Source organism: Phodopus roborovskii, unplaced genomic scaffold, assembly GCF_943737965.1.
Source record: "Phodopus roborovskii unplaced genomic scaffold, PHOROB, whole genome shotgun sequence".
In the NCBI taxonomy this organism is placed as follows: Eukaryota; Metazoa; Chordata; class Mammalia; order Rodentia; family Cricetidae; genus Phodopus; species Phodopus roborovskii.
Genome location: NW_026126636.1, coordinates 9112758 through 9138803, shown reverse-complemented (window position 1 = coordinate 9138803; position 26046 = coordinate 9112758). Strand labels below are relative to the sequence as shown.

Below are 26046 nucleotides of genomic sequence, written 5' to 3'. Positions count from 1 at the left end.
CCCAAGATGCACCTGGTCACAAAGCCTGAGGTTTACTCTGTTCATCGGTTTTAATTTACAGGCTCCTGGAGGGCTACAGGCTGAGGGCAAACGGGGACCTCAAGTCACATCCTCGTCACTCACCCCTTCCAGGGGGGTAGGGGGCCGGCAGGCAGTCCGCTCTGCGCAGGAAGTAGAGGTAGGAGGCTGAAGGCACCTCGGCTCCAGTCTTGGTGTAGCAGGCGCTCTCTGTAGCGCAGCCCCTCGTGGCAAACTTTGTGTTGATGATACCTGTGATGACATTCAGAATGGAGCCAGCATCTGTGATCACAGCCCAGGAGTCTAAGGCACACATCCCCGTCCCGCCCCGGTTCTCTGGAACTCCCTCCTCATCACCTGCAATGGGGAAGTGTGGCCCTCTATTTCTGACACACACCCCTCTCCCCATCAAAGTCTATGCACCAGCTCACCAGCCTGCACATTGCCAGCAAAATAGATACAGTGTGTTTCCGGGCCCACGCAACGGGCTGCCTGGGTTCCTGGACACGTCTCTTGGAAGGGCGCAATGCAGGAGGGACACATCAGGCCATTCTCGGTTCGATTGTTCTGGGGAGCTGTGAATGAAGATGGAGTATAAAACAGACTAGAAGAATTGTTACCCCCAACATCCTCAGAATGTGGGGAACACGGAGTTTGTTGGAGTTTGCGGGTCAGGAAACGGAGGCCCGGAAGCAGCCACTGGCTTGCCAGATGTCACAGGGCAGGCATGCTGTTGTTGGAGCAGCGGGACTTACGGGGCACTGAGACACTGTTGCAACCGTCGCTCTGACAGCAGTGGGCGTTGGACACCATGTAGTCATTGGGACTCATGGTGGTTGATACGAAGCCCGAGTAGCAGTCTTTAAACTTCATGCAGGCTTTGAACGTGCTCACTGACTTTCGGCCCTCTGCAGAGTGGGGACAGGAAGTAATCACTCCCTCCCATCGCCTCATCATCTCATCCCTCAGTAAGAGGGTCTCCTCTCCCCCCACCCCCAAGACAGGCTGTGGTGTCCCACACCTTTACTGCACTCGGGAAGCAGAGACAAGTGGAGCTCTGTGAGTTCCAGGTCAGCCTGGTCTACAGAGTGAGTTCCAGGGTGGGCTCCAAAGCTACAGAGAGAAACCCTGTATAGAACACACACACACACACACACACACACACACACGCACACACACGCGCGCTAGGGCTAGAGAGAAGGCTGGTTGGTTAAGAGTATTTGTTGAACTTCTAGAGAACCCAAGACCCAAGTTTGGTTCCCAGCACGCACATCTGGGAGCTAACAGTCTAAGGATAGTTCCAGGGATCTGTCGCCCTCTTCTGGCTCCCTTGGATATCTGCACCCACATGCACATACAAACACATATACATACGCATGCACATAAAATAACGTTTTTGAGACAGGGTCTCACTATGTTGCCCTGGCTTCCCTGGAACTCGCTCTGTAAACCAGGGTGGCCTAGAACACAGAGACCCACCTGCCTCTGCCTCCCCAGTGCTGGGATTAAAGGCGTGCACACCACACCCGGCTAAAATATATATATATATATGTGTGTGTGTGTGTGTGTGTGTGTGTGTGTGCATGACTTTAGGTCTGGAAGCGCTCCTCCTCAGTTCCCTGGCCAACACCATGAGCTCCACTGGCACTGGGTACGACCTGTTAGCCTCTTTGTTCTCTCCTGATGGAAGAGTTGAAAATACCATGGAGGCTGTGGGAAAGAGCTATTGGGAGGAAATGTAAAGACGGTCTGTAGGAGCTGGGTGGTGCTGGAGTACACCTTTAATCCCAGCACTCCAGAGGCAGAGGCAGGCAGATCTCTGTGAGTTCGAGACCAGCCTGATCTACAGAGCGAGTTCTAGGACAGCTCTGGAATCTTTGAAGGAAGAAGATGACCAGATGATGACAGTTTGTAATGTTTTCTTCACCATCGCTTCTGGTTTTCATTTCTATGACAGTGCCCTGTGACTCTGTGACTAGCACCATGAATTAGTCATACACACCATCCAATTTTCATTTAATTTTTGTGGCGTATATAGTGTATGCATGTCCCATGTGCCCCAGTGAGTGTGCTTCCAGGCCAGCTCTCAGCAGTCACTCATGTTGTGTTACCTTGTGGGATCGGGCACCAAACTCAGGCCCTGCACATCAGGGCCTCAACCTGCTGAGCCGTCTCTCTGGCCCCATAGCATCTCAGAAAGGCCACCTTCACAGTCCGCCTAGTGCACAGCGGCTGGCAGGTAGCAGCCTGCTTGTCTGACCTGGTTCCTTCGCCCATTTGACCCAGTCCCCTGTGCTGTGGATACACGTCCTTCCCCGAGCCGCCTGAGGTTACCCCTGTACCTATGCCAGGTGGGCTTCCCCACCTCCTGCTAAGTTTCAAACCTAGGACAAATGGCTGAAATGCCCTTTTAATATAGCAAAGCTGGACCTGGCTGCCAGGTTCTCCTACTCACCCCTCCGTCCCTACCTGTTACAGGGTAGGGATGGCATACCCACCCACCCCCATTCTGAAGTTTCCAGCCCAGGTGCTGGGCCGCCCTTGCCACGGAGGCTCAGCCCTACGTAGTGCAGGCATTTTGGACCTCGGCCTCCTGGCTGCTGCACCCGGTTTCCCTCTCCCCCTTTCCCTCCCCCTCCTCTCCCACATGGGCCAGCCGGGTCTTGACCATGTCCGCTCTGGACTCTCCCAGATGTCCCTGCCTCTGCCTCCCTGTGCTCGCCCTCATATCCACTCTAAACCGTCTCCTCCACCATACCTCGGAGCCGTTGTGCCCTTTCCTTTCCTTGCTTTTTAAAATTCACCTTCATCGTGCTGCGCCATCCCTCAGGGTTCCAGTCCTCCTCCAGCCAGGCAGCTCCCTTGCTGTCTTCCCCTGACCCCAACCCCAGCTCCCCTCCCGTCTCTCCCTCCACTCTGCCCTTCCCTTGTGCTGGAGTGATGGCTCTTGAGCTAAGAACATGAACTGCCCTTGTAGAAGACCCAGGTTCAGCTCGCATCATCGGAGTCCCACAGCTGCCTGTAACTAGCTCCGGGGGATCTGACCTTCTCTCCCCACCTCTGCAAGCACTGTACTCAATTGCATAACGCCTCCCCCGACACATAATTGCAAATAAAACCATTTTTAAAAAGCCTCTTTCCTCCTGCTAGTTTTCCATGTCCCCTCATCTTTTCCTCACGCAGCTCCCCTCCCCTGCCCCGTTTTATTTTCTGTGTATGGGTATTTAGTCTGAACACACACACACACACACACACACGAACACACACACACACACACACACGCGCGCGCGCGCGCGCGCGCGCCACAAATATGCAGTGCCGGTGGGGGGCCAGAAGAGGGCGCTGATGCCCTGGGATTTTAGTTACAGATCATTGCGGGCCACCGTGTGGGTGCTGGGAATTGAAACAGAGGTCTTCTGTAAGAGCAGCCAGTGCTCTTGACTGCTGCTTCATCTCTCCATTCTCCCATCTCTGTTTGTTTAAGCACAGCCTCAGTTTCAGAATCTCTGACCATAGCGTTTTTGTAGCACACCACACCACTCCCATCTCTGATTTTTCTTCCCCGTAACCGTCCCCCACCTACAGGGTGGTATCCTCGACGACGAAGGTCCCCATCCTCCCCACCCTCTTGGCTGAAGCCACACCCTCCTACTTGTGCTGGACTCGCCCACGAGAACCACGCATGCATCTTTGCCGGCTTCACAGGTCTTCATTTTCCCGCTGCATGTGTGTCCAGAGCCCTTGCATACTTCACAGCTTAGAGAGCACCCTGCAGCGAGCAGAGGAGAGAGCGGGGTGTGTGGCCATGACTAGGATGATCTTCTGACCATGGTTCGGGCTTTGGGGCTGGGGGGGGGGGGAGATGACTTGCGGGGAGGGACTAGAGTCTTCCTGGGTTTTCAGGGTTGGGCACCGAGGCCTGTCCGGGGAATTGTCCGGAGTCTGACGAGGAAGCGGTGTCGATGCCAGCGAAGTGGCTTCTAGGGCGGGAAATGACTCCACCACAGAGCCTGTTTTACTTAATAATTACAAGGCTTGAGGACTTTGGACGCCAGGGTCCTATGAGCAAGCTCAGAGGCAGGGAGGGGTCGTGGCAGAATTTTCTATGGGGCTTTTGTAAGATTTCAGGTCCAGCTGGTTCTTGGGGTGTGGAACTCGCCTTCCTGAAGGTACCACAGACGTCTGGTAGCTCAGGCAGGGGTACCTGACTTTGAGGTCTGTGTCCTAAGTCAAAGCGGGAGACTGAGGTCCAGAGGGATCCGTGGCATGAAGTCCTCCCTGACAGAGGAGGGCCCCAGGGACAGGGAAGCTGCCTTGGGAGTGCTAGGGCCTGAATTCCTCTAAGTCCAGAGAGAAAGGACACCCCTGTCCTTACTAACTAGTTACATTTTAAAGATTTTTCTCTGACACTCATCGGATTTCCCAGAATTCAGATGCCGTGTTTGAGATCCTTCCTGGGGCCCATCAGACCCAGGCTTTGTCCTCCTTACTCTCTGCATCCTTCATAAATCTGATTTCTCAGGACACCTCTCTCTCTGTGTGTGTCTCTCTCGGACCTTGCACAATGCCCTCTGAGACACCACATCCCGACGGCACTTACCGAGACCCAACAGGGTGCAGAGCAGTGTGAAAGCCAGCAGGGAGGTCCTGTGTCTTCTAGACAGCCTCATGATGTGTGACCTGGAGTCCCAGGTCCTGTGCCCTTATAGGAAGCCAGGTAAGGGCGGGTCTGGTCCCACCTTCACCCTGGGGTGAGAAATAGCTAAGGTCAGAACCCCTGGCAGTCCTCCACAGCCTCCGGGTTGGAGCCATGAAGCCAGCATCCACAAGAAAACCGAACATCACGAACTCAACCCTTCCTGCACCAGGACTGAAAGTGTCTCGATTTCCAGTGTCTTCTTCCACCTGGACCGAGAAGGTTACTTATATGTCCCCCCGCCCCCCACCAAGCCTAAGGTTGGAGTCATTTGATTCCCTGCGGGTGCAGAGCAAATTCGGAGACTGCCATCCCCTCTTCTGTTTTCTCAAGGAGGCGCCCAGCGTGGGTTGGGTCCTAACCTGGGAGCGCCCAGCATGTCTAGGCCCGTCTTGCGGGGGCCGGGCGCCTTGTCAACTTTTCCTTTCCCTTTAGTGTGCCTGCCTCTCACACTTACTCTTCTGTATTTGAGCTGTGTTGGGCTCCAAGCTCTTCCAGGAACCAAACAGAAGAGAGCCTGTCAGCGGCCAGAGATGGGCGAGGATGGAGACACATGCTCACAGAGCATTGGGAAAAAAGGCATTTGTGGCAGCATGCTAGCTAGCCTGTGCGCGCGAGCGCGTGTATATGGCGCATAGTTTGTATTTAAGGTCTTTCTCCATCTCCTTTGGTGTCAGGTCAAGAGCCAAGAAGTGTCTGAGAGCTCTTTCTGTCATCTGTCCTCTCTCTCTCTCTCTCTCTCTCTCTCTCTCTCTCTCTCTCTCTCTCTCTCTCTCTCTCTCTCTCTGTCTGTCGGGAACATGTTTTATGTTTTACTTAAGATCTTTCTTCCTCTTTTGGTCTCAAGCCAAGCTCTAAGAAAGTTCTGAAATCTCCGTTTATCATCTGTGTGCGCCTGTCTGTCTGTGTCCGTCTGTCGAAAGGGAACAGAGCGTGTCCGCAACAACAGGTGGAGGGGATCTCCTCGCAAGCGGGATGCAGGCTCTGGGAAACTCTCAGCAAGCCTCGGCGTTTCCAAGGCTTCGGTTGGTTGGTAACCGCACGGTCCAATGAGCGGGCAAGCGTCACGCAGGACCCAGTCCCCGCCGCCGCCCCTGTGGTTAGGCTCCCGGAAAGCCAGTCCGTGCGTCATCGGGAAGCGAGGCCTGAGAGTGGCCGGAGCAGAGAGAGGCGGGGCCGGAGGGAGAGCTTGTTGCTAAGGGGACCGGGCGCCTCGCTCCGGCGCATCCGATCCGAGCATGCGCGGTGTCGACGTGCGCCGCGGCGCGCCGCGGTTTGAAAGGCCCGCGCGTCGCGCGCTTGCGCACTGAGTCCCGTGCGGTGCCGGGCGCGCTGCCCCTCGACCTCCTCCCGGGGTCCCCGCCGCTGGAACCCTGGTCCTTCGTCCTGCGGCCGGGATGCCGGAGATCAGCCTCCGCCACGTCGTGTCCTGCAGCAGCCAGGACTCGGTGAGCGGCGGGGAGGCGCGGGGGCTCCCCGAGGGGGGCTGAGGACGTGGGAAGTGCGGAGATGGAGGGAGGCATCCCCGGGGCGGGGGGGGGGGGGCGGACCTGCATCCCGAGCGATGGGCAGGTTGGGGCCGCTGCGGAACTCCCGCAGAAGTAAGGAAAAAGGGGGCCCCGGGGGTAAGTGCGGAGAGTCGGCCAGTAGTTTCCGGAAACTACTGTATTGTTTTGGTTTTATTATTTATTTGTCTTCCTTTTCTTGGTTTTTTGAGACAGGGTTTCTCTGTGTAGTCCTGCTGTCCCGGAACTCCAGGCTGGCCTCGAATTCACTGAGATCCTCCTGCCTCCGCCTCCCCAGTGCTGGGATCAAAGGCATGCGCCACCACTGCCCGGCAAATTATTATTATTATTTTTCAAATAAGCTTTATTTAACGAATCTCCACTTTCCTGCTCTTGTCTGCAGACCCATTGTGCAGAAAACCTTCTCAAGGCCGACACTTACCGGAAGTGGCGGGCAGCCAAGGCAGGAGAGAAGACCATCTCTGTGGTCCTACAGGTGATGCTGCCCTTTCTCTCCTCATCCTCCCTGGGCTGTGAGTCCCCGGGCCTCATTCCTAAGCCAGCTGGCAGTAGGTTAAGTCTCTTCCCCTTCCATGGTAGAGAGAGGTTTTGCTCAACTCACTTGCTTGGAAAATGGGCAAGTTGAAATCCCAGTGTCCCATTGGCACAGGAGAGAACAGTCTAAGCCCAGCGGTGACCAGGAGTTAGTGGGTGTCTTCAGTAGGCTGACTCTTCCTCTGGGCCTCAGCTGGGACAGTGAGGGCCAGAAGGTGGCCATGAAGGTTTTCTACATAAATCAGTTTCATTATATTGTTATTTTTTAAATAACTTACCGATTTTATTTCATGTGCATTGGAGCTGTGAGCTGCCATGTGGGGTGCTGGGAATCGAACTCAGGTCCTCTGGAAGAGCAGTCAATGCTCTTAACCAGAGTCATCTCTCCAGTTTCATTATATTATAAAGAGGGACAAGTTGGAGGAGCTGATGGCTCAGGCCTGTGATTCCAGTTGCTTGGCAAGTTGAGACAGGAAGGTCAGAAGTTCAAGGCCAGCCTGGACAACTTTGAATTTGTCTCAGACATACAAAGTAATTAGCATCACAGGGACTACTAACAAAAGGATTAGGAATACAACTCAGCTACAGGGCTTGCCTGGAACACGTGAGACCCTTGGTTTTATTCTAGTGCCAGGAAATAAAGTGAATGAAACAAGTATAAGGAGGGAACTGGATGTAGCCAGCTGACTGTGTTTTGTTTGGTTGTTTGGCGCTTTGTTTTGTTTTTGAGACAGGGTGTCTCTACAGAGTCCAGGCTGTTCTGGAACTCACTCCGTAGACCAGGCTGACCTCGAATTCAGAGATTTGACTCCCTCCACCTTTGAGTGCTGGGATTATAGGTGTGTGCCGTTTTCTTAAATTGAAGCTGATGTCTTGACGCCTGATTCCGCTCTGTCCACCTGGGCTGGAGGAATTCCAGGTGGGCACCATCAGGTCTACCATTTGCCCGTTTGCCTTTCTCTCATTTAACTTAAAATGCACACAAACATGTACACACACACCGAGTACTGAGGTTTGAACTGAGGGCCTTTTACAGGCCAGGCAAGAGGTCTGCGAACTGAGCCGAGTCCCCAGCCTGGCTGACATGTTTCTGAACATGTATGGGCACTAGTCCTGTGGCATCACGCGTACGGAGGTCAGAAGACAACTTGTGGGAGTCAGTTTTCCCAACGTGTGTGTGGGTCCTGGTCCCCTGGATCTAACTCAGGTCATCAGTGTCTCCCCCAGCCTGAAACTTATGATTATTTGTTTCTGTCCCCAGTTGTGCCCCCACATCTGGCCTCCGAGTGTGTTTTGCAATGTTCTAACGGAAGCCAAACCAGAGCTCTGCAGGCTTAAAGACCTGAGTGTGGAGCATGTGTGACTTTTATTTTTTTTTAATGATGGTCTCACTTCTCGGCATAGGCTAGACTCAAACACCCAATACTTCCCTCCCCGCTTCTTCTCATGTCCTACGATCAAGACATGTTAATGTTGCCGACACTGGGCATGATGGGCATGATGGCACTTGCCTTTAATCCCAGCGCTCAGGGCACAGAGGCAAGCAGATCTTTGAGTTTGAGGCCAGCCTGGTCTACAGAGTGAATTCCAGGACTACACAGAGAAACCCTGTCTCAAATAACACAAATAAATAGAAAAAAGCTTTTGAAAGGAACAAGAGATTTGAGGAAGGCCCTAGAGAGCTGTCTCAATGGTTGAGAGTGCAATTCCTCTCCCTGAGGACTGAGTTCGGTTCCCAGCACCCACTGATGACTCACGCAGCCTGTAAATGCAGCTTCAGAGGATCGGATACTGCTGGCCTCTGGGGTCACACCCTCCTTCCACACACTTATTTAAGATGCTAAGAGTAAATCGGTGTTTCTTTCTTGGTCTTATTTTGTTTTCAAAACAGGGTTTCTCTGTGTGGCCTGGAACCCACTCTACCTCTGCCTCCCGAGTGCTGGGATTTAAGGTTGTGAGCCACCACCACCTGGCTGATAAAAATAACCCTTTAAAATTGGTGGGGGAAAAGAAGTAGATGCTTGTAGCACCTGCCCATTTCTGGCTGTAAAGGTCTTTGTTGCCCCTCAGGGATGACAGTTTAAGACAGCCCACTCTTGATGGTGCTTTTGGAAATGTTGTTAGCCTGTTCTGTTTCCGTCTGCCCTGCTGAGCTACAGCCCCCAGCTGCCACCGCAACCACAGTGTCCATCACACACACTTTGCTTGGCCACATTCCTCAGTTCTGAGTCGAGGGGTGTTAGGTGAAGGACCTTGGCGGGGACAAGACTCATCAGACCCTCTCTACTACTGAGTGTATTTGTGGCCTCTTTGTTTAGTGGCTCTGGCTCACAGAGCCTTTTGAGGGTTATAGAGAAGTTGAAACAAACAAGCAAACAGACATCTGCCAGCCAACGTTAGGTGTTTAAGTAGTATCTCCTAAATCCTTAACCAGAGACTGGTAATGAAAACTAATGTTATTTGCCATTATAACTTGCCAGTCAGCAGCCTACACACCTCACGTGGCTTGATTCATTTGAGCCTCATAAAACCCCATGACCCAGACTGTCATTATCCCCATTTTGCAGATAAAGAAACTGAGGCCCGGTGAAAATTATACAACTGAGAGCCTGTCTTTTAAACTGTGTGAGAACCAGGTTGCTTACCCTTTAGTTTGGGGATTTGAATTCAAATCCTACGTCTCCCTCTTACTCATGCCGACCTCAGGCAAATGTTTTCTCATCTCCAAGCGTACCCATTGAGAATAAAGACACCCAAGGCTGGGGTGGTTGTAAAAACCCGGTGGTGACATAATGTCTGCAGAAGTGCTCTGTCAACATGTACGAGTTGATATAAAGGGAGGGGCTGGCGATTTCATTATGGGACAGTGATTCCTCAGGCCTTGCTTACGATCAGGTGACCTCCCCACCCCCAAGTGATGTTCAGTTTGCTAAGAGTGCTTGGGAATGAAAAGAATCGGGACTGAGAGGTTGTCCTCTGACCTCCGCATGACATGGCATGCCTGCACCCCCCCCCAACACACATACATTAAATAAATGACACATGGAGAGGTGTCCCGTGGGTAAGAGCACAGGCTTCTCCTTCAGAGGACCTGGGTATGATCCCCAGCACCCACGTGTGCAACTGCAATTCCAAGGGAAAGGAAGCCCTTTCTGGCCTCTGAGGGCACAGCCATACCTGCAGGCAGAATACCCACATACGTAAAGAGCTTTAAATGTAAAAGAAAATATGGGCCGGGAGGTGGTGCCACACTCCTTTAATCCCAGCACTCGGGAGGCTGGGCAGGAGGATCTCTGTGAGTTCTAGGCCAGCCTGGTCTACAAGAGCTAGTTCCAGGACAGGCTCCAAAGCTACACAGAGAAACCCTGCCTCAAAAAACCAAAACAGAAAAGAAGAAAATACGGGAGACAAGCAGAGGTCCTATGGGACCTGGAGTCAGAGGTGTAGACGTTGATGTTTGGAGTAGCTCATCCATCATCCATCCATCCATCACTTCTCAGCTTTGTGGTTAGGATCAAGTGTAGCACCATGTCTTCACTCAATCAGTTATTCCATGAGTGTGTGACGAGTGTGTGCCAAGTGCTTTCTGTGAGTCCTGGCTCTTCACAGTGTGGGCAGCTCATAATGAGCATGTTCACACTTGGAGGCGGGGCTGGTGGCGAGCCTGCCTGGCTGGGTGTGAAGGGTTGGAGGAGAGCCTGCCCGGCGCACTCCAAGTCCCGAGTTTGAACCCTGTCTCCACATAAACTGGACATAGTGCTGCACGCCTGTCACCCCAGTACTCGGGAGGGTCAGAAGTTCAAGGTCATCTGCTCCGTAGCAAGTTTAAGGTCAGCACGGGCTTAACCCCAGCATACAAAGGCTGACAAAGGCTCCTTAAGTTGACCCTGTATCAGGCAGTGAGCCTTGAATGCTGTGAATGAGCAAGGGGGTCAGGTTTTTAAGTAAATATGAGCACTGTTACTTTTTTGAAAAATTTAAATTGAATGTGGTGGCGCACACCTTTAACCCTAGCACTGGGGAGGCAGAGGCAGGCAGATCTCTTGAGTTCGAGGCCACCCTGGGCTACAAAGAGAGTTGCAGGACAGCCAGGGCTACTGTCTCGGCCCACCCCTCCCAATTTAAAAAAAAATTATGTTTATGGGTGTTTTTCCTTACGCAGGGACACACAGCGCTTGAGTGTCTGATGCCTTTGAGATTAGAAGAAGGCATTGGATTCCCTAGAACTGAGTTAGGGATGGTGGTTGTGACCTCTGAGTAAGCGCTGTTAACCCTGAGCCATCTGCAGCCCCACTGGTGACTTTTGGTGCCTTTTTTTATTCTCTTGAGATAGGGTTTCTCCGTGGTGCCCTCCCTGGCTGTCACAGAACTCACTCTGTAGACCAGGCTGGCCTCGAACTCACAGAGATCCGCCTGCCCAGCCTCCCGAGTGCTGGGATTAAAGGCATGAACCTTTTTTTTTTTTTTTTTAACTTACTTATTTAGTGTGTGTGTGTTTGTGTGTTTATATGTGTTTAGTGTGTGTGTGTTTGTGTGTTTATACGTGTGCACTGCTGCACATATGTACATTTGTACAGGTCAGAGGACGACTTGCAGGAAGGAGTCACCTCTTTCCTTCCACTCTGGGTTTTCAGGCCAGCATCTTTGCTCACTGCAGCCTGGAGTCTGGTGACTTTGAGCAGAGGAGGCTGAGCACCCACGGGGAGGGCACCGGCAGGCGAGCAGGGTGGGGCCAGAGCTGATGGGGCGGGGGTAGGAGCCTCTCACAGCACTCAGGGCCGGGAAAGGGCTGTTTGAGAGACGGGGGCCACCAAGACGTCTGCAGAGGAAGGATAGGGCCCTGCTGAGGTCTGCGCAGGCTCCTTGTTCCCTGCTGAGAATAAACAAGAGGCCAGCACTGTGGTAACACAAGAGAAGACAGCCGACCCTTGTGTGCTCTCCAAACACTTACACAACGCTGGGGTTGCCACACAGGCTCCTCCAGCCCTCTGCTGTGCAGTATCAGCCGTGGCTGCTCTGTGCCCAAGCGGTCACCTGCTTCCTTCCAGTCACGGAGCCCAACCTCTTTGCCAACCCCGCCTGTCCTCGAGGGGATACTGGTGTATCACCTGAGTGTCAACAGCAGCTGGAACACATCATGCTTGCCTTGTGTTGTCGTTTGAGACAGGGTCTCATTGTGTAGCCCAGGCGCTGGCCTCGAGCTCTGCTCTGTGCGTGAGCCTTCAGATCACAGGTGCTGGGATTTCAGTCATGAGCCTACACCTGCTGTAGCCCTTTCCGTATTCAAAACTATCTGTTCTAAAAGATTTATTACTTAGCTATGTATGTGGGTGCTCTGATTGCATGTACACCTGCACACCAGCAGAGGGCACCGGATTCCAGTATGGATGGTTGTGAGCCTCCATGTCCTTGCTGGGATTTGAACCTGGGACCTCTGGAAGAGCAGCCAGTGCTCCTAACCACCGAGCTGTCTGCCCAGAGCCCATTGTTTTGTGTTGAGCCAGCCCATTGTTTTGTGTTGAGCCGTTGCCGGCTCTTCAGTTTTGAGAAAGGCACTCACTGTGTGCACCCTGGGCGGCCTTGACTTGTGGTCCCCTCCCCCCCCTCTCCCCGCTGCTGAATGATGGGTGGGCACCACTGTGCTGTCGTTTGAGGCGGGGTCTCCCACTGTGCCTGAGGCTGAACTGGAGCTGGCGTCCGTCCTTCCTAGTCAGCTCCGTTTGCTGCCTCCTGCATGCTAGGCCAGCACACTCCCCACTGAGCCTTTCCCCAGCCCTCCCTGTCATTTCCAGGGCAGCACGCAGGGCAGCTCTTTGACCAGCCGGCTCAGCTCGGCCCACTTCCTGTGGCCCATCTCGTTCGGTCTCGTGTAGGAAGATCAGGGAAAACGCGAACAAAAATGCAAGCATAGAATACCAGGTTGGGGCTGTTTGTGTAGCTCACTGGGTAGTGTCCTGAGTTTGATCCCTAGCACTGCATTAACCCAGAAAGAGACGAGGCAGGATCAGGAGTTCAAGGACATTGTTGGCCACATAGGAAGATTGAGGCCTGCCTGGGATACATGAGACCCAGTTTTTATTTTTTTAAAGTATGTAAAACCAAAGTGGTAGAGGTCTGCCTGGTGTGTGCAGGGCCCCAGGCCAGCCCAGATTCTGTGGGTAGACAAGCAGACTAGGAATAGAGGGACCCCATGTGGGAGATGGAGAGGGCCGCTTCGTTTGGTCTGAAGTGTTGACATCTGAGTCTTGCTCAGAAGGAAGGCATGAGCGGTGGCGAGATGTGAAGAATGTTTCAGATTCTGGCGTGGCAGGTGTGCAGGCGGACGCCTCCGCCTCTGCCTCCTTCATAGGAGATGGGTGATGTAGCTGGAGAAGAATGGTTGAACACACAGGAAGTCAGCTGGGCTCAGTGTCAGACAGTCCTGTGTTGGCTTGCATTCTCTCCGAGTGCAGTGCTGTGGGTCCAGGAGCAGCGCTGTACACAGACAGCAGGCTGCCTTTCTCTTGGGCTTTACCTGCACAACGGTGGCAGAAACACTTCCTGTCCAAGGCTGTGCATCTGTGACGAGGATGTGGTTGCAGCATCCGCACTTGGAGCCCTGGTTAGAGTAGGTTTTGCATTGTGTCCACCGTTACTGGCGCGAGCACTCAGTTTTGCTCTGTTTTCTTCTGTGGTGCTGGGTATTGAGCAGGCTGTGCAGGCTAGACCAGCACTCCACCGTTGCTGCGTTAACTCATCTGCTCTTGAACGCAGTCTGTGGCCCAGGCAGGCCTTGGATTCTGGCTTCACCTCCCAGCAGGCCTTGGACTGGGAGGGTTATCACCACGACCCCCCCCCCCTCCAATGGAGAAAGCTGCCTCTCGGAAACCTTGGCTGAGGTTTAGAACGGCAGAGGAGGGCAGTGTTGGGTGGCAGTAGATAGGCAGTTAAAAAGATTTGCTTAAAAAAAAAAAGGATTTATTTTTAAGTGTGTGTGTGAGGGGTAGGTGCGCTTTAGTGTGGGTGCCTGCAGAGGCCAGAGGCATTGGGTCCCTGGGGACCTAGAATTACATGAGGTTATGAACTTCTTGTGGGTTTGAGTAGCTGTGGCGACTGAGCCGTCTCTGCAGCCCTGACCTTGAACTTGCGATCCTCCTGCTGTTGTAGCCAGATGTTCTCACCCGGGAGGGGAGCAGGGCGAACTCTTCACGAATACTCTGGAGGTTTTACTGGACCACAGGGTCCTGTGATCTCGGGTCTCAGAGGCCCGAGCTGAGTGAGCAGGGCGGGAAGCCACCAGTGTGGTGCATCCCGTTGGTGTGGCTGTGATGGCCATCAGCAGGCATGACAGCTTTGAATAAGATTCCGGCCCAGCTGAGTCACCACGCAGGGCAATGGTCCTAAGAGCCGTGCGCACCTGAGGGTCGGACTGACCTGGGGTTTAGCTCCAGGTCGGGTCGGGTTGAGCAAATGTGTTGTTTTCCTTGGTTCAGTGCCTCCAAATTGGGAGTACATGCTCCACCATGCTCTCTCTGTTTGTGTTTTCCTGGGGCTCGAACTCAGGGTTCCTGCATCCTAGGCAAGCACTCCACCAGCTGGACTATGTTTGAAGCCCAAGACCAGGTGCCTTTGAGGGCTGTAATAACTCCTCATCCAGCACCCTGAAAAGAACCCCAGACAGCCCGGTGAGGGTGGCATGCACTTTTAATCCCAGCTTGGGGGGGGGGGTGGGCGGCAGGGGTAGGCGCATCTCTGTGAGTTCAAGGCCAGCCTGGTCTACAAGAGTGAGTTCCAGGACAGCCTCCCAAGCCACACAGAGAAACCCTGTCTCGGGATGGGGTGGGAGTGGGAAGAGCCCCAGACTGCAGAGCCGGAGGCTTGGCATTGCCCATCCTGACTGCTCCACACCCACACACCTTTCTGTACCTTCAACCCTCGGGCTGCGGCCACAGGTTCTTTGGTGAGAGTCTTCATAAATGGCTCTTTCTTTCGGTGAAGAATGAGCCTGTATCCAGCAGCGCTCCTACTCGCAGATAGATGATAGACACAGCAGGGAGCCTGGACTTTTCTAGGTCAGCACCTGACAAAGCCACTCCAGTCAAAGGGAACAGGCCTGGCAAAGTGGGCCCGGCCTGCAACCCCAGCTCCTGGGACGGGACGGTAGCCAGGGTCCCAGGTATGCGTTGTGTCCCGACTCCCCCAGTACACACGCCGAGAGGAAACGGAAAGGAGCTGTGGCAGCTCACGCCAGGGGCCCAGCTTTTGGACTACAAGTAGCTTGGACGACGTTGGCCCTGTAAATGAGGCCCTGAGAGCTGGCTCAGCACTTACAAGCACTTGTTCCAGGGTCTGATTCCCAGCACCCGAACGGCAGCTCACAGCTGTCCCACTCCAGTCCCAGAGGATCTGACACCGTCTTCAGGCCTCTGCAGGCAAAATGTTCAGACACATATGACACAGTAGATAAACTTCAAAAACGGGGGGAGGGGGCTTCAGCCTAGTGTTTGGACTGGGTGGCAGCCTTCATGCTGTCTCAGAAAAATGATTCCATCCCTGACTGCCCTTCCTACACTTTAAAGCGTCACCTGTGTGTGTGTGTGGGGGGGGCAGTGGTGGTGTCACACGCTTTTAGTCAGCGGTAGGCTGAACTTAGATCTCTGAGTTCGAGGCCAGCCTGGCCTACAGAGCTCCAGGGTTCCAGGACAGCCTCCAAAGCCACAGAGAAACCCTGTCTCGAAAAACCAAAAACAAACCAAAAAAACCAAACCACCCCCTCTCAAACAAAAACCTGATTCTCCTGCCGTCCGTCACCTTCCAGATACTCGGGTTTACACGCCTGTGACACCAAGCCGCAGCTTTACCTCCCTCCGTAGCTCTGTCAGTGAAAGCAGTGTCACAGCGTTGGCCAGTATTAAAACAATGCCTAATTGGCAGCTGCTGGGCGCCTGCCGGGTGCCCGGCCGCCAGCCGCTTGCACGGGAAGAGCCCCCTGTCTTACAGATGAGACCATAGGGGCTCCAGCAGGTGAGCCAGCAAGGGCACACAGCTAGTGTGCGACAGCGCTGGGATCCATTTGCAGGACTTGCTGAGGAGCAGAAGCCACAGAGCCCCTTGCACGCATCTGTTTGCTTGTTCGGGAGCCTATGGAGTCATGTGTCCTTTGTATGACAAGTGAGCCTAGCTATGCCTTTGGCTGTTGCCACCAAGGAGCGTGCGTGGCAGTGGACCCGTCGGGAGGTGGGAGTGTGGAGAGGTCAGGTGTACAGTGGGGATGGCATGCGTGTGCATGGGTTCAGGGAATTCTGCTCCATGTCATGTCCCAGGCTGCCTGCCAGAGACATCGCGACACCACTCAGTTCTGGTCCCCCGTTCCAAAGCAAGCCAGGGCAGAACTCACGGTGGCCTTTCTCTGCCCACAGTTGGAGAAGGAGGAGCAGATACACAGCATAGACATTGGGAATGACGGCTCGGCCTTTGTGGAGGTGCTGGTGGGCAGCTCGGCCGGAGGGGCCACAGCTGGTGAGCAGGACTATGAGGTAAGCAGGGCTGGGAGACGCTGATACCCCGAATCGCCATTGCTATCTCCTATTGCTTACATGAGGGTGGGGGACCCTCCCAGCCTACCTTCTGGGGGAGTCCACGGGAATTGGTACAGAGCGGTTCTTGGAGGAGCTGCAGAGCTGGGTCAGCAGTCGAGAGGGAGTGCTGTCCTGGCAGAGGAGCTGAGCCCGTTCTCAGCACCTTGTCTGGCAGCTCAGCCATCTGTAGCCCCAGCTCCAGGGGGGCCACACTGCTAGGTTCCATAGGCTCCAACACTCCCTTGCACATATAAGTAAAATAAATCTTTAAAAAGTACTGCTTTTCTTGTAAGACATGGGTCGGAATTTCCTTCATAATAGCTGGACTGTTTGTTCTTGTGTGTGTTTAATCGGTGTTTGCCCATCTGGAGGGTGCCGTGGCCAGCTCAGGCCTGCGCTCCCAAGGTCTGTAAACAGCTGTGCCTCTGCAAAGTTTCAAATGGAACTTGTACTCACTCAAGTCTCAGGTTCTAGTCACAGCTGGATGGGAGGTCAGGGGCTTAAAGTGCTTGGTTTCCTTATGGGAACTACGGACAGCTGGAAGATCAAAGGAAGGAGGAAATGGCAGATCAGTCAGTCAGTCAAGGTTGCTTCCCCCTCCAGGTCACAGGGCAGCAGCAGCATTTCCTGCAAAGTCAGCCTGTCTTTCCTCCTCCACCCAGGTCTCAGCGAAAGACAGGCTTGGTAATGCCAGCTACTCTGGGGGATGAGAGAGGAGGTTTGCAAGTTCAAGGCCAGCTTGGGCTACTATGTAGAGTGTTTGAGCAACTTGGCCAGACGTTTCAAAAATAAAAACAAAAGAAACATAGGGTTGGCGTTGACACTGTAGATCTGTGGTGGAGCGCTTGCTTAGATGTTTTCAGTGGGAGCAGCACTTTCCATTTCTGTGTGCTTGTGCCTAAAATTCCTCTGTAGTTCCTGTGTCTCATTATATACATGTTGCCTGGTTTCTCCTGTTCAATATACACCAAAAGGAAGTTATTGATTACAGGATTGGAAATAAGCCTTGGACTGGGCACAGAATCCCCCAGTGAGGGTTGGAGGCATGGCTCAGTGGTAGAGCCCCTGCCTAGAATCCCCCAGTGAGGGGCTGGGGGCGTGGCTCAGCGGTACAGCCCCTGCCTAGAATCCCCCAGTGAGGGGCTGGGGTGTGGCTCAGTGGCAGAGCACTTGTTGAGCGTGTGTGAAGGTTTAGCCTTCATCCCTAGTATAAGAAATTGTGCAAAAGAGATTCATCAGAGTTGGAGGTAGCCCAGACTAGAGAGTAAAAGGTTAACTTGGAAGCCTAAAGGCAGTGTGATACCCAGAGTGGCTTCCCTTTACAGTGAATAGGAAGAGACATTTGGGGCTCTCCGCCACTGAGTGTGGGTAGCAGCTGCCGGTTGCATTTCCCTTCATCACCCCCTCCCTCGGTGAGAAGCCCAGCCCTGCAGTTTAGCTCAGAATCTGTCCCTGTGTAATAAGTAGAATGGAGGCCAGTGAGGCCTTCATTGTTTCCTTTCCCTAGAGCTGGGCACCAAGAGACGTAGTGTTATAGTCTCCTTTTTTTTTTTTTTTTTTTTTTTTTTTTTTTTTTGTTTGTTTGTTTGGTTGGTTTGGTTTTTCCAGACAGGGTTTCCCTGTGTAGCCCTGGCTGTTCTGGAACTTTCTCTGTAAACCAGGCTGGCCTTGAACTCAGAACTCTGCCTGTTTCTGCCTCCCAAGTTCTGGGATTACCGGTGTGCACCACCGCCACCCAGCTTGGCTTATTTATTTTTTAAGGCAAGGCTTCCCTGAGTAGTCTTGATGGAGCTACCCACGCTCCTGCTTGTGTGGTGGCCCCTGCCGTGGTCTGGACCCAGAGACCATGCCCATCACTTTTGTGGACAGAATTTATTATAAGGCCGTAAGTACGGGCTGTGCTGTAAGACTGGGGTCTGAAGAAGAGAAGGCAGGGCAGCTGTCACCCCTGGGACGAGGAACAGGAGGCAGGGTGGCATGTGGAAGCATGTCACAGTGGAGGAGTCATGGGGGCCAGAAGAGAAGGTGTGCCTCGCCCTTTCTACTGCTGTGTCACCCAGAGAGGGGTTAGTGGAGGATGCTGCAAACCGGGTTCATCTGGTGTGGCAGAAAGAGCTGGGGTGGCCTCCCAACGTCTGCAGAGTCTGCCGTGCAGCTTGCAGCCTCTCTAGCTCCCCCTCTCGGCAGAGCCTGGTAGGGCAAGCTGGCCCTCAGAGATGTGCTTTGCCACCCCTGCCCGTGGGTGTGAGCAGGGACGCATCCCTTAATAGCTGACGCTGCTCTCTCCATCTTTGGATTTGGGTCCTGTAATTCTCCCGGCCTTTGAGCTGACTCAGCCGAGTATCTGCAAACATCTGAACCCTGCCTCTCACTGAGACTCCTGCTGGGGTTCCTTAGGGCATCCGGGCCTCTGTATTGTCGCCAGGAGGAGCTCTGTTCCTCGTCCATTATGTTGTCTCCTCCCTAGGTCCTTCTGGTCACCTCCTCTTTCATGTCCCCTTCTGAGAGCCGAAGAGGCTCAAACCCCAACCGTGTCCGTATGTTTGGACCCGACAAGTTAGTCCGGGCAGCCGCGGAGAAGCGCTGGGACCGCGTCAAAATTGTGTGCAGCCAGCCATACAGCAAGGTACCTATGTGGAAGCAGAGATGTGGCCCAGGGCAGGGTGTCCCAGGGGCCATCCTGGGTCCAGGGCGCTGAGCACTGGGCAGCTGCTGCCCCCGTGGGATCATGGTGTCCGTGTTCCCAGCAATGGGTTTGGGGTCCTCCGGTGACAAGCAGCTTAGTCTGGAGGGAGTGTTAGAGGGTGACTTGAGGCCCATCGGGCCCAGTGTAATGTCACTCAGGCGCCCACCTTGTAGCTCTGCACCCTGACAGCAGAGCGGCAGAGAGCCCTGGTAGTCCTGCATAAATGGCCCCAGACAGAGATAGGGCACACGGCTGTGGACTCGCCGCCGGCCAGCTGGCTTCCATCTGCAGTGGAGGTCAAAGAGCAGGTCGAGGGCTGACCCTGGCCTTGTCTGCAGTTAGGGCTCTGTGAGGTTTAATGTTACCGTCCTGACTGTCCCTCCCTTGGACTCCTGCTCCGACGGAGCCAGAGAGGGCTTCCGCGGTGACGGGCATGAGAGCCCAGCTCTGTGCTACCCAGACACCTCCCGTTCCAGGACTCACCCTATGGCCTAAGTTTTGTGCGGTTTCACAGCCCTCCAGACAAAGATGAGATGGAGGCTCCATCCCAGGTAAGCCGCACCGTCACCCCCACAGCCCTCCCCCTCCCCTCCACCCCTGCCTGCCAGCAGCCTTCCCACAGCACTGACCTTGCGGGACCTTAGAAGGTGACAGTGACCAAGCTCGGCCAGTTCCGTGTGAAAGAGGAGGGTGCCGGCACCAGCTCTCTAAAGCCAGGGGCTCTCTTCTTCAGTCGCATCAACAAGACGCCTCCAGGTGCGCGTGGGGACTCGTGTGGGCAGAACACTCGCTTAGCGTGGAGCCTGGGATCAGCGCCTAGGCCCACGCCTGAAATCTCAGCCCAGGGAGATGAGGCGCTTATGGTGGGAAGTTTGAGTTCAGCACAGACTGTGTGACACCTGACTTGTCTTAACAAAAGGAAACCTAAGCCCTGAGGGCCATGGCTAGACCCCTGGGTCTGGGGACGAGGCCGTCCAGGGCGGAAGGCTGGGCCTGGGCTGATGAGTCTGAGGAAGGGCTCGAGCCCTGGGTCACCTCTGGGTTTGGGAGTGACGTGAAACCTGGTGACGGGATGAAGTGTCTTTGTCCCTGCCCTCTTACCGGTTCATCGTCTCCCTCTGTAGCCTCTGCTCGCGACCCGGCTGGACCCAGCTACGCAGCAGCTACGCTGCAGGCCTCTAGTACAGCCTCCTCAGCCTCGCCAGTCTCCAAGGCTTTGGGTAGCTCTTCCAAGGTGAGGTCCTCACACACTGGGGTGTGGAGAATGGGAGGAGCCGGGGGCCTCAGCCCTTCCTTGCCTCCTCAGCCTCAGGAGTCTCCCAAAGGGAAGAAGAAACTGGACTTGAATCTAGAAGACAGGAAGCCTCCCAGCAAACCTTCAGCAGGGCCACCTACCCTCAAGAGACCTAAACGTAAGCAATTTGGACTCCTTAATTCTGCAGAGACCCTGGCTTGTGTGTCATAAGGGAAGGCTGGGGGCTTGACCCCGTCATCCAAGAAGGGTTTCGAGAGGGCCTGGTTTCCGCGTCTGGGAAATAAGGTTGCTGGGGGCACAACCCCAGGGTACCACTGACTCTCTGTTCTTTGACTCCCCAGTGTCTGGTCCTAGTCACCCCCCAGCTGCAGCCCCAGCCTCTGCCCCAGCACAGAAGGCGGTCCCAGGGAAGCCCCGGGGAGAAGGCACGGAGCCCAGGGGAGCCCGAGCTGGCCCCCAGGAGCTGGGGAAGATCCTGCAGGGCGTGGTGGTGGTGCTCAGTGGCTTCCAGAACCCCTTCCGCTCCGAGCTTCGGGACAAGGCCCTGGAGCTGGGGGCCAAGTACCGGCCAGACTGGACCCCGGACAGCACACACCTCATGTAGGCTGACATGCCTCCTCCGTGCCACCCACCGCTCCCTGGACTGCCCTCTCGTTTTCACTCTCCCTGTTCTGCTGCCCTCCCTCCCCGCTTCCTTCCTTCTGTCTGTCTGTCCTTGCCTCCTGCCTCACTTCCTCTGCTTTCTTCCCCTCGTCCTTAGCCCCATCTCTGTTCTGTCTGTCTCTCACCCCGTCTCATTTGTTGGTCACATCTGACACCCCTGTTTTACATCCCTAGCTGTGCCTTTGCCAACACCCCCAAGTACAGCCAGGTCCTGGGCCTCGGAGGCCGAATTGTGCGGAAAGAATGGGTGCTGGACTGTTACCGAATGCGCCGCCGGCTGCCCTCCCAGAGGTGAGGCCTCGCTGCCCCGCCTCTCAGGCAGCTCACACACCTGCCTCTCACCCCAGAGCTGGGCGATGCAGAGCCTGGGCAAGCTCAGGTGACCTCAAACCAGCATCGGCTGGTTTCAGCCAGAGGGACATGGCCTCCAGGTGGGAAGTGACTACCTAGGTGGGTCACAGATTCCGTGATAGCTGTTTTGTGCAGAAGGGAAAGGACACAGCAGGTTGCTGTATGCAGAGGCTTTGGGTTGAAGCAGGGAGCTGGAGCTGTGTCTGAGTGGGGCATGGTTTCAGCGCACATGCACACACACGCACACACACATGCACACACACACACATACACACGATAGTTACCTAGTGTGTCAAAGTGGGGGCTGGTTTCAGCACACACAACACACAATCTTCAGAGGATCAAACTTCTGATGATGGTTGGGGCTGGAGAGATGGCTCAGCAGTTAAGAGCACTGACTGCTCTTCCAGAGACCCAGGGTTCAATTCTCAGCAACCATATGGTGGTTGACAACCATCTAACTCCAGTCTCAGTATCTGATGACTGCTTGTCATCATTGTGGGCACCAGGCACAAATATGATGAGCAGACATACATGCAGGCAAACTCTTATACATGTAAAGTAAAAATAAGTAAATCCTCAAAAACACGCATACCCACAAGCTACACAAAATAGCAGAGTGTTTACTGAAAAGTGCACATATCTTTCCACATGATTTTATAAATACTGCTATTTACATTATATGTGTGACTGTGTGGGAGGATGCGTGTGTGCTCAGGTACCTGAGGAGGCCATGGTGTCAGATCCCTTAAAGCTGGAGTTAGAGGCAGTTGTGAGCCTCCTGATGTGGGTGCCGGGAGTCAAACGTGGGTCCTCTGTGAGCATATAAGCTCTTCACCATCTCCCCAGGCTCACATACTCTGTGTGTGTGAGTGTGTGTGTCTGTGTCTGTGTGTGCATGTGCGCGCATGCGCGGTGTTATTAGAAACTGATCCCAAGGCTTCCCACATGCTAAGCAACCCCTAAGCCACACACCCAGCCCCTCACTGGGGGATTCTAGGCAGGGGCTCCACCACTGGGCCACACCCCAGCCCCTCACTGGGGGATTCTAGGCAGGGGCTCCACCACTGGGCCACACCCCAGCCCCTCACTGGGGGATTCTAGGCAGGGGCTCCACCACTGAGCCACACCCCAGCCCCTCACTGGGGGATTCTAGGCAGGGGCTCTACCACTGAGCCACACCCCAGCCCCTCACTGGGGGATTCCAGGCTGGGGCTCCACCACTGGGCCGTATCCCTAGCCTTTTCATTTATTATTTTGATGGAGGGCCTTTCTAAGTTACCCAGACTGGACTTCAGTTCACTCTGTAGCCCAGGCAGGCCTTGAACTTGGCAATCCTCCTGCCTCAGACTCCTCTCAAGATGATTTGTAACCAGGATTGTGTCTGTGTAGATGCCACGTAAGCCCTTCTCACAAGCCCTTCTCACACCATGTTGTTAGGGAGTAGTGAGTAAGTCTGAGGATGTTCACTGCAGACTCTGCTTTCCTCTGATCTGATTGGCTGAGTCCCCAGATTCAGAGTTCCACCTCTTTCGATAATTCCCCTTGTTGCTGGGGGAAGTGGGGGTCATATTGCTTTCTCCTCTTTCAAATGGAACAGATCTTCCTCAGGAGGGAGTCTGCGGGTGACTGAGCTGCCTGGCAAGCCGTGGACCCCTCTGGATCTGAGAAGGGCAGGGGCAGTGGATTCCTACTACAGCCCCTTCCTTCTGTGTCTGAGGCCCGGTTCTTCCCCTAGGTACCTCATGGTAGGGCTTGGCTCCAGCAGTGAGGACGAGGAGGACTCTCACAGTGAGAGTGAGAGCCGTGGAGACCCAGCTCCCGAGCTTCCGCGGAAGGTCTGATGCCCCTCGCTGGCCGGGAGGGAGGGAGTGCTGGGGGCCGCCGCGGTCCTCTGTGCTGCCTCAGCCTCCCGCTCCTGCCCCCTGCTGGTGGTCCACAGCCGCACACTGCCCCATCTCACTCAGCCCTCCTTCCTCAGCGGCCCCCGGCCAAAGCCAAGACCCAAGCAGCAGGGCCCAGCTCACCCCAGAGACCACCCGCTGCACAAGAGACCAAAGCCCCCTCACCCGGACCCCCGGACAGCAGTGACACTGAGGGGGAGCGATCAGGTTAGGGCCTGAATGACGGGCTTCTGCGCTCCCGGTGGGGAGGAGGGCGGGGCCTGCAGCCCTGAGGTGAGGGCCGTGCTGGGGTCCGGATTCCTGGGAGCGTATCCAGGCGATTGGAGTGAAGGAGGGGGCATTGTGGGTCCAGACGTCTAGATTGAGAGCCACTTAGTTTGAGTTCGCAGCCCCTGGCTGCACTCTGGGTGCCATCCTGAGAGGGTGTTAACAGACTCCCCAGAAAACAAGCCTGTTGACTGAGTTGCTACTGGCAGAAGGACAAGACGATGGAGTGGAAGATTCCGGAGACACTGAGGATGAGCTGAGGAGGTACGCGGCGGCGCAGGGTGGGCTAGGTGCCGCCTGACCTTGGGTGTGGCTGTCTGCTCCAAGTGCTCACCCTCCACAACCCTTGGCCTCCCAGGGTGGCCAAGCAGAGGGAGCAGAGGCGGCCCCCAGCTCCCGGGGAGAATGGCGATGACCCCTACGCTGGCTCCACAGACGAGAACACCGACAACGAGGCTTCCACAGACGCTGAGCTGCCAATCCCAGAGCTCCCAGGTTGGAAATCCCCGCCGTCTGCGCCCCTGGCCCCCTTCCCTGCTCTCACCAGTGACCTCGCTGTGTGTGACCTTATTTGCTCACCCAGCCCCCACGCTCAGCTCTGTCCGCTGCCCCATGACACCTGAGTACCCGGCACGGTGTGTGTTTAACGCTCACGGCTGTCCTCAGCCTCCCCAGTTCTTAGATCACATGTGTGCTACCACCCCCTGCTGGAGCCAGAAGGCAGGGAAGACTGCAGGCATGCAGAAGGGTGCCTGGCCCTTGTGGGGTCAGGAATGGAAGGAGAGCAGGGTGTGGTGGTTCAGGCCTGCTATCCCAGGCTCAGGAGGCCAAGGCAAAAGGTCACAGGGTCAAGGCCAACCTGGACTCGACTAAGAGCCTTCTTTTTTTTTTACAAAGAGAGGAGGGTTAGGAGACCAGGGGAGAAGAAAGAATTCAGGTGCAGCCAGGGAGGCCGGGTCACCGGACAGGCCGGTTCCCAGGCTGCGGGGGTGGCAGGGCGGAACTCTGACCCCCAAAGCTCCCAGAATGAGGACAGCGAATCAGTGACCTGAGAAGTCACATCAGGATGGGAAAGGAAACTGGCTCAGGCCAGCAGAGGTGAAGTGGTGAGAGCCGCCCGGCTGTCTCAGCCACAGGAGCCTCTCTCTGCCGGCTTGGGTGGGGGCTAGCCTGGAGCTCACTAGTCAGGGGTCGCCACTCTGCGGGCACCTCATCCTCCGACGGGCGCCTCCACCTTCCTCTCTGCGGCGGTCCTGGTGGATTGTTCCCTTTTCCTGTCTCTCCCACAGACTTCTTCCAGGGCAAACACTTCTTCCTGTACGGGGAGTTCCCTGGGGACGAGAGGAGGAGGCTCATCCGATATGTGACAGCTTTCAATGGGTCAGTTGCGGGGTTGGTGGTGGGTCCACGGGCACGCTGGCAGCTTGACTCTAGAGGGTGTGGGCTGAGGGAGGATGATGTGGGTGTGCCCAGCCGGGTGAGCACAGGCCTCAGAGTCCAGGTGCCAGCCCCGGCCACTGCGCTGTGTGGCCCGGGAGGCTTGGCCGCTCTTCTCTAACCCCTTCTGAGAGGGTTAGCTCCGTGGGCATTGCTGGTATGACTTGTCAAGGCTGCCGTGTGTGGGAGTCTCTCAGTGGACAATGGCATACCTCAGAGCGGGCAGGTCGCTCACAGCCCCCTCCTCTCTCCCACCAGTGAGCTTGAGGACTACATGAGCGAGCGGGTCCAATTCGTCATCACAGCCCAGGAGTGGGACCCCAGCTTTGAGGAGGTGAGCCCTGGAGGGGCAGAGATGGGGACCCCAACCACTCTCAAGTTGCCTCTGCCCTCTGATTCTATCCCATGTGGACCCCTCTTCCCCAGGCCCTGATGGACAACCCCTCCCTGGCGTTCGTGCGGCCCCGGTGGATCTACAGTTGTAACGAGAAGCAGAGGTTACTCCCTCACCAGCTCTATGGGGTGGTGCCCCAGGCCTGAGCGTGCACACCTGTGCACGTGTATACACACGAGTTAATAAAGGAGACTTTTTTTGGAGCCGTTGTTCCTCTCTCAGGAGCGTCCAGCTCAGGCTCTGTCTGGGTTCAGCTCGTCCTCTGTGCCGGCCAGGGCTCTGGGCTGCCCCGCGACCCCGTCCTACGGTCTGGGAAGAGGCGAGTGGGACTCTTCGAGAGATCTGCCGAGGAACTGCTCTGTCCCCCAGCGTCTGAAGCCCTGGTGATAGGAGGCAGGGACTTGAAACTTCCACTCAACACTGTCCCCCAGCTTGGTCTGCACCATCAATGTCAGGAGTCTCTCCGGGCTGCGAGCTGGAGGCGTGGGTGCTCACAGCATGTGCTGGCATCCCAGGTTCCTCTCCTGGAGTCACTGTAGTGTTTGCCAGTGTGGCTTACGTCCAACTCAGGAGGCAGGATGGAGGGAAGTAAGGCTGTTCTCATCAAGTCACCCAGACCTGAGGCCCCTTCAAGGCTCCATGTTGAAGGTGGGAATGGAGCAGAGCTGTTAGGGAATCAAGGCAGGAGGAAGGGGGTGATGGGCAAAGCCAGTGGTGGGAGTAGCCTGAGTGGGGGGAGTAGCCTGAGTGGGGGGGGA

At 55.2% G+C, this 26046-nt stretch overlaps 2 protein-coding genes across 3 annotated transcripts; one reads left to right on the top strand and one right to left on the bottom strand.

Moving 5' to 3' along the window:
- Positions 1-31: 31 nt before the first annotated feature.
- Pinlyp (phospholipase A2 inhibitor and LY6/PLAUR domain containing) lies at positions 32-5095 on the bottom strand. 2 transcript variants are annotated; one of them, XM_051207454.1, is made up of 6 exons: positions 5077-5095; positions 4619-4764; positions 3671-3787; positions 774-926; positions 450-593; positions 32-270 (listed from the first exon to the last, which is right to left on the bottom strand). In XM_051207454.1, the coding sequence occupies exons 2-6, from the start codon at positions 4686-4688 to the stop codon at positions 116-118; spliced, it is 639 nt and encodes a 212-aa protein (XP_051063411.1). In that variant the 5' UTR covers positions 4689-4764; positions 5077-5095; the 3' UTR covers positions 32-115. The 2 variants fall into 2 exon arrangements, with proteins under 2 accessions (XP_051063411.1, XP_051063410.1); XM_051207453.1 differs by lacking the exon at positions 5077-5095 and having other exon boundaries at positions 4619-4814.
- A 977-nt stretch (positions 5096-6072) lies between these two features.
- On the top strand, positions 6073-25491 carry Xrcc1 (X-ray repair cross complementing 1). Its single transcript, XM_051207193.1, has 17 exons — positions 6073-6162; positions 6623-6715; positions 16173-16289; positions 18799-18957; positions 19494-19568; positions 19662-19773; positions 20142-20251; positions 20324-20429; positions 20614-20872; positions 21110-21226; positions 23025-23124; positions 23268-23397; positions 23667-23721; positions 23816-23952; positions 24747-24837; positions 25153-25228; positions 25321-25491. The coding sequence occupies exons 1-17, from the start codon at positions 6112-6114 to the stop codon at positions 25432-25434; spliced, it is 1902 nt and encodes a 633-aa protein (XP_051063150.1). The 5' UTR covers positions 6073-6111; the 3' UTR covers positions 25435-25491.
- Positions 25492-26046: the final 555 nt, after the last annotated feature.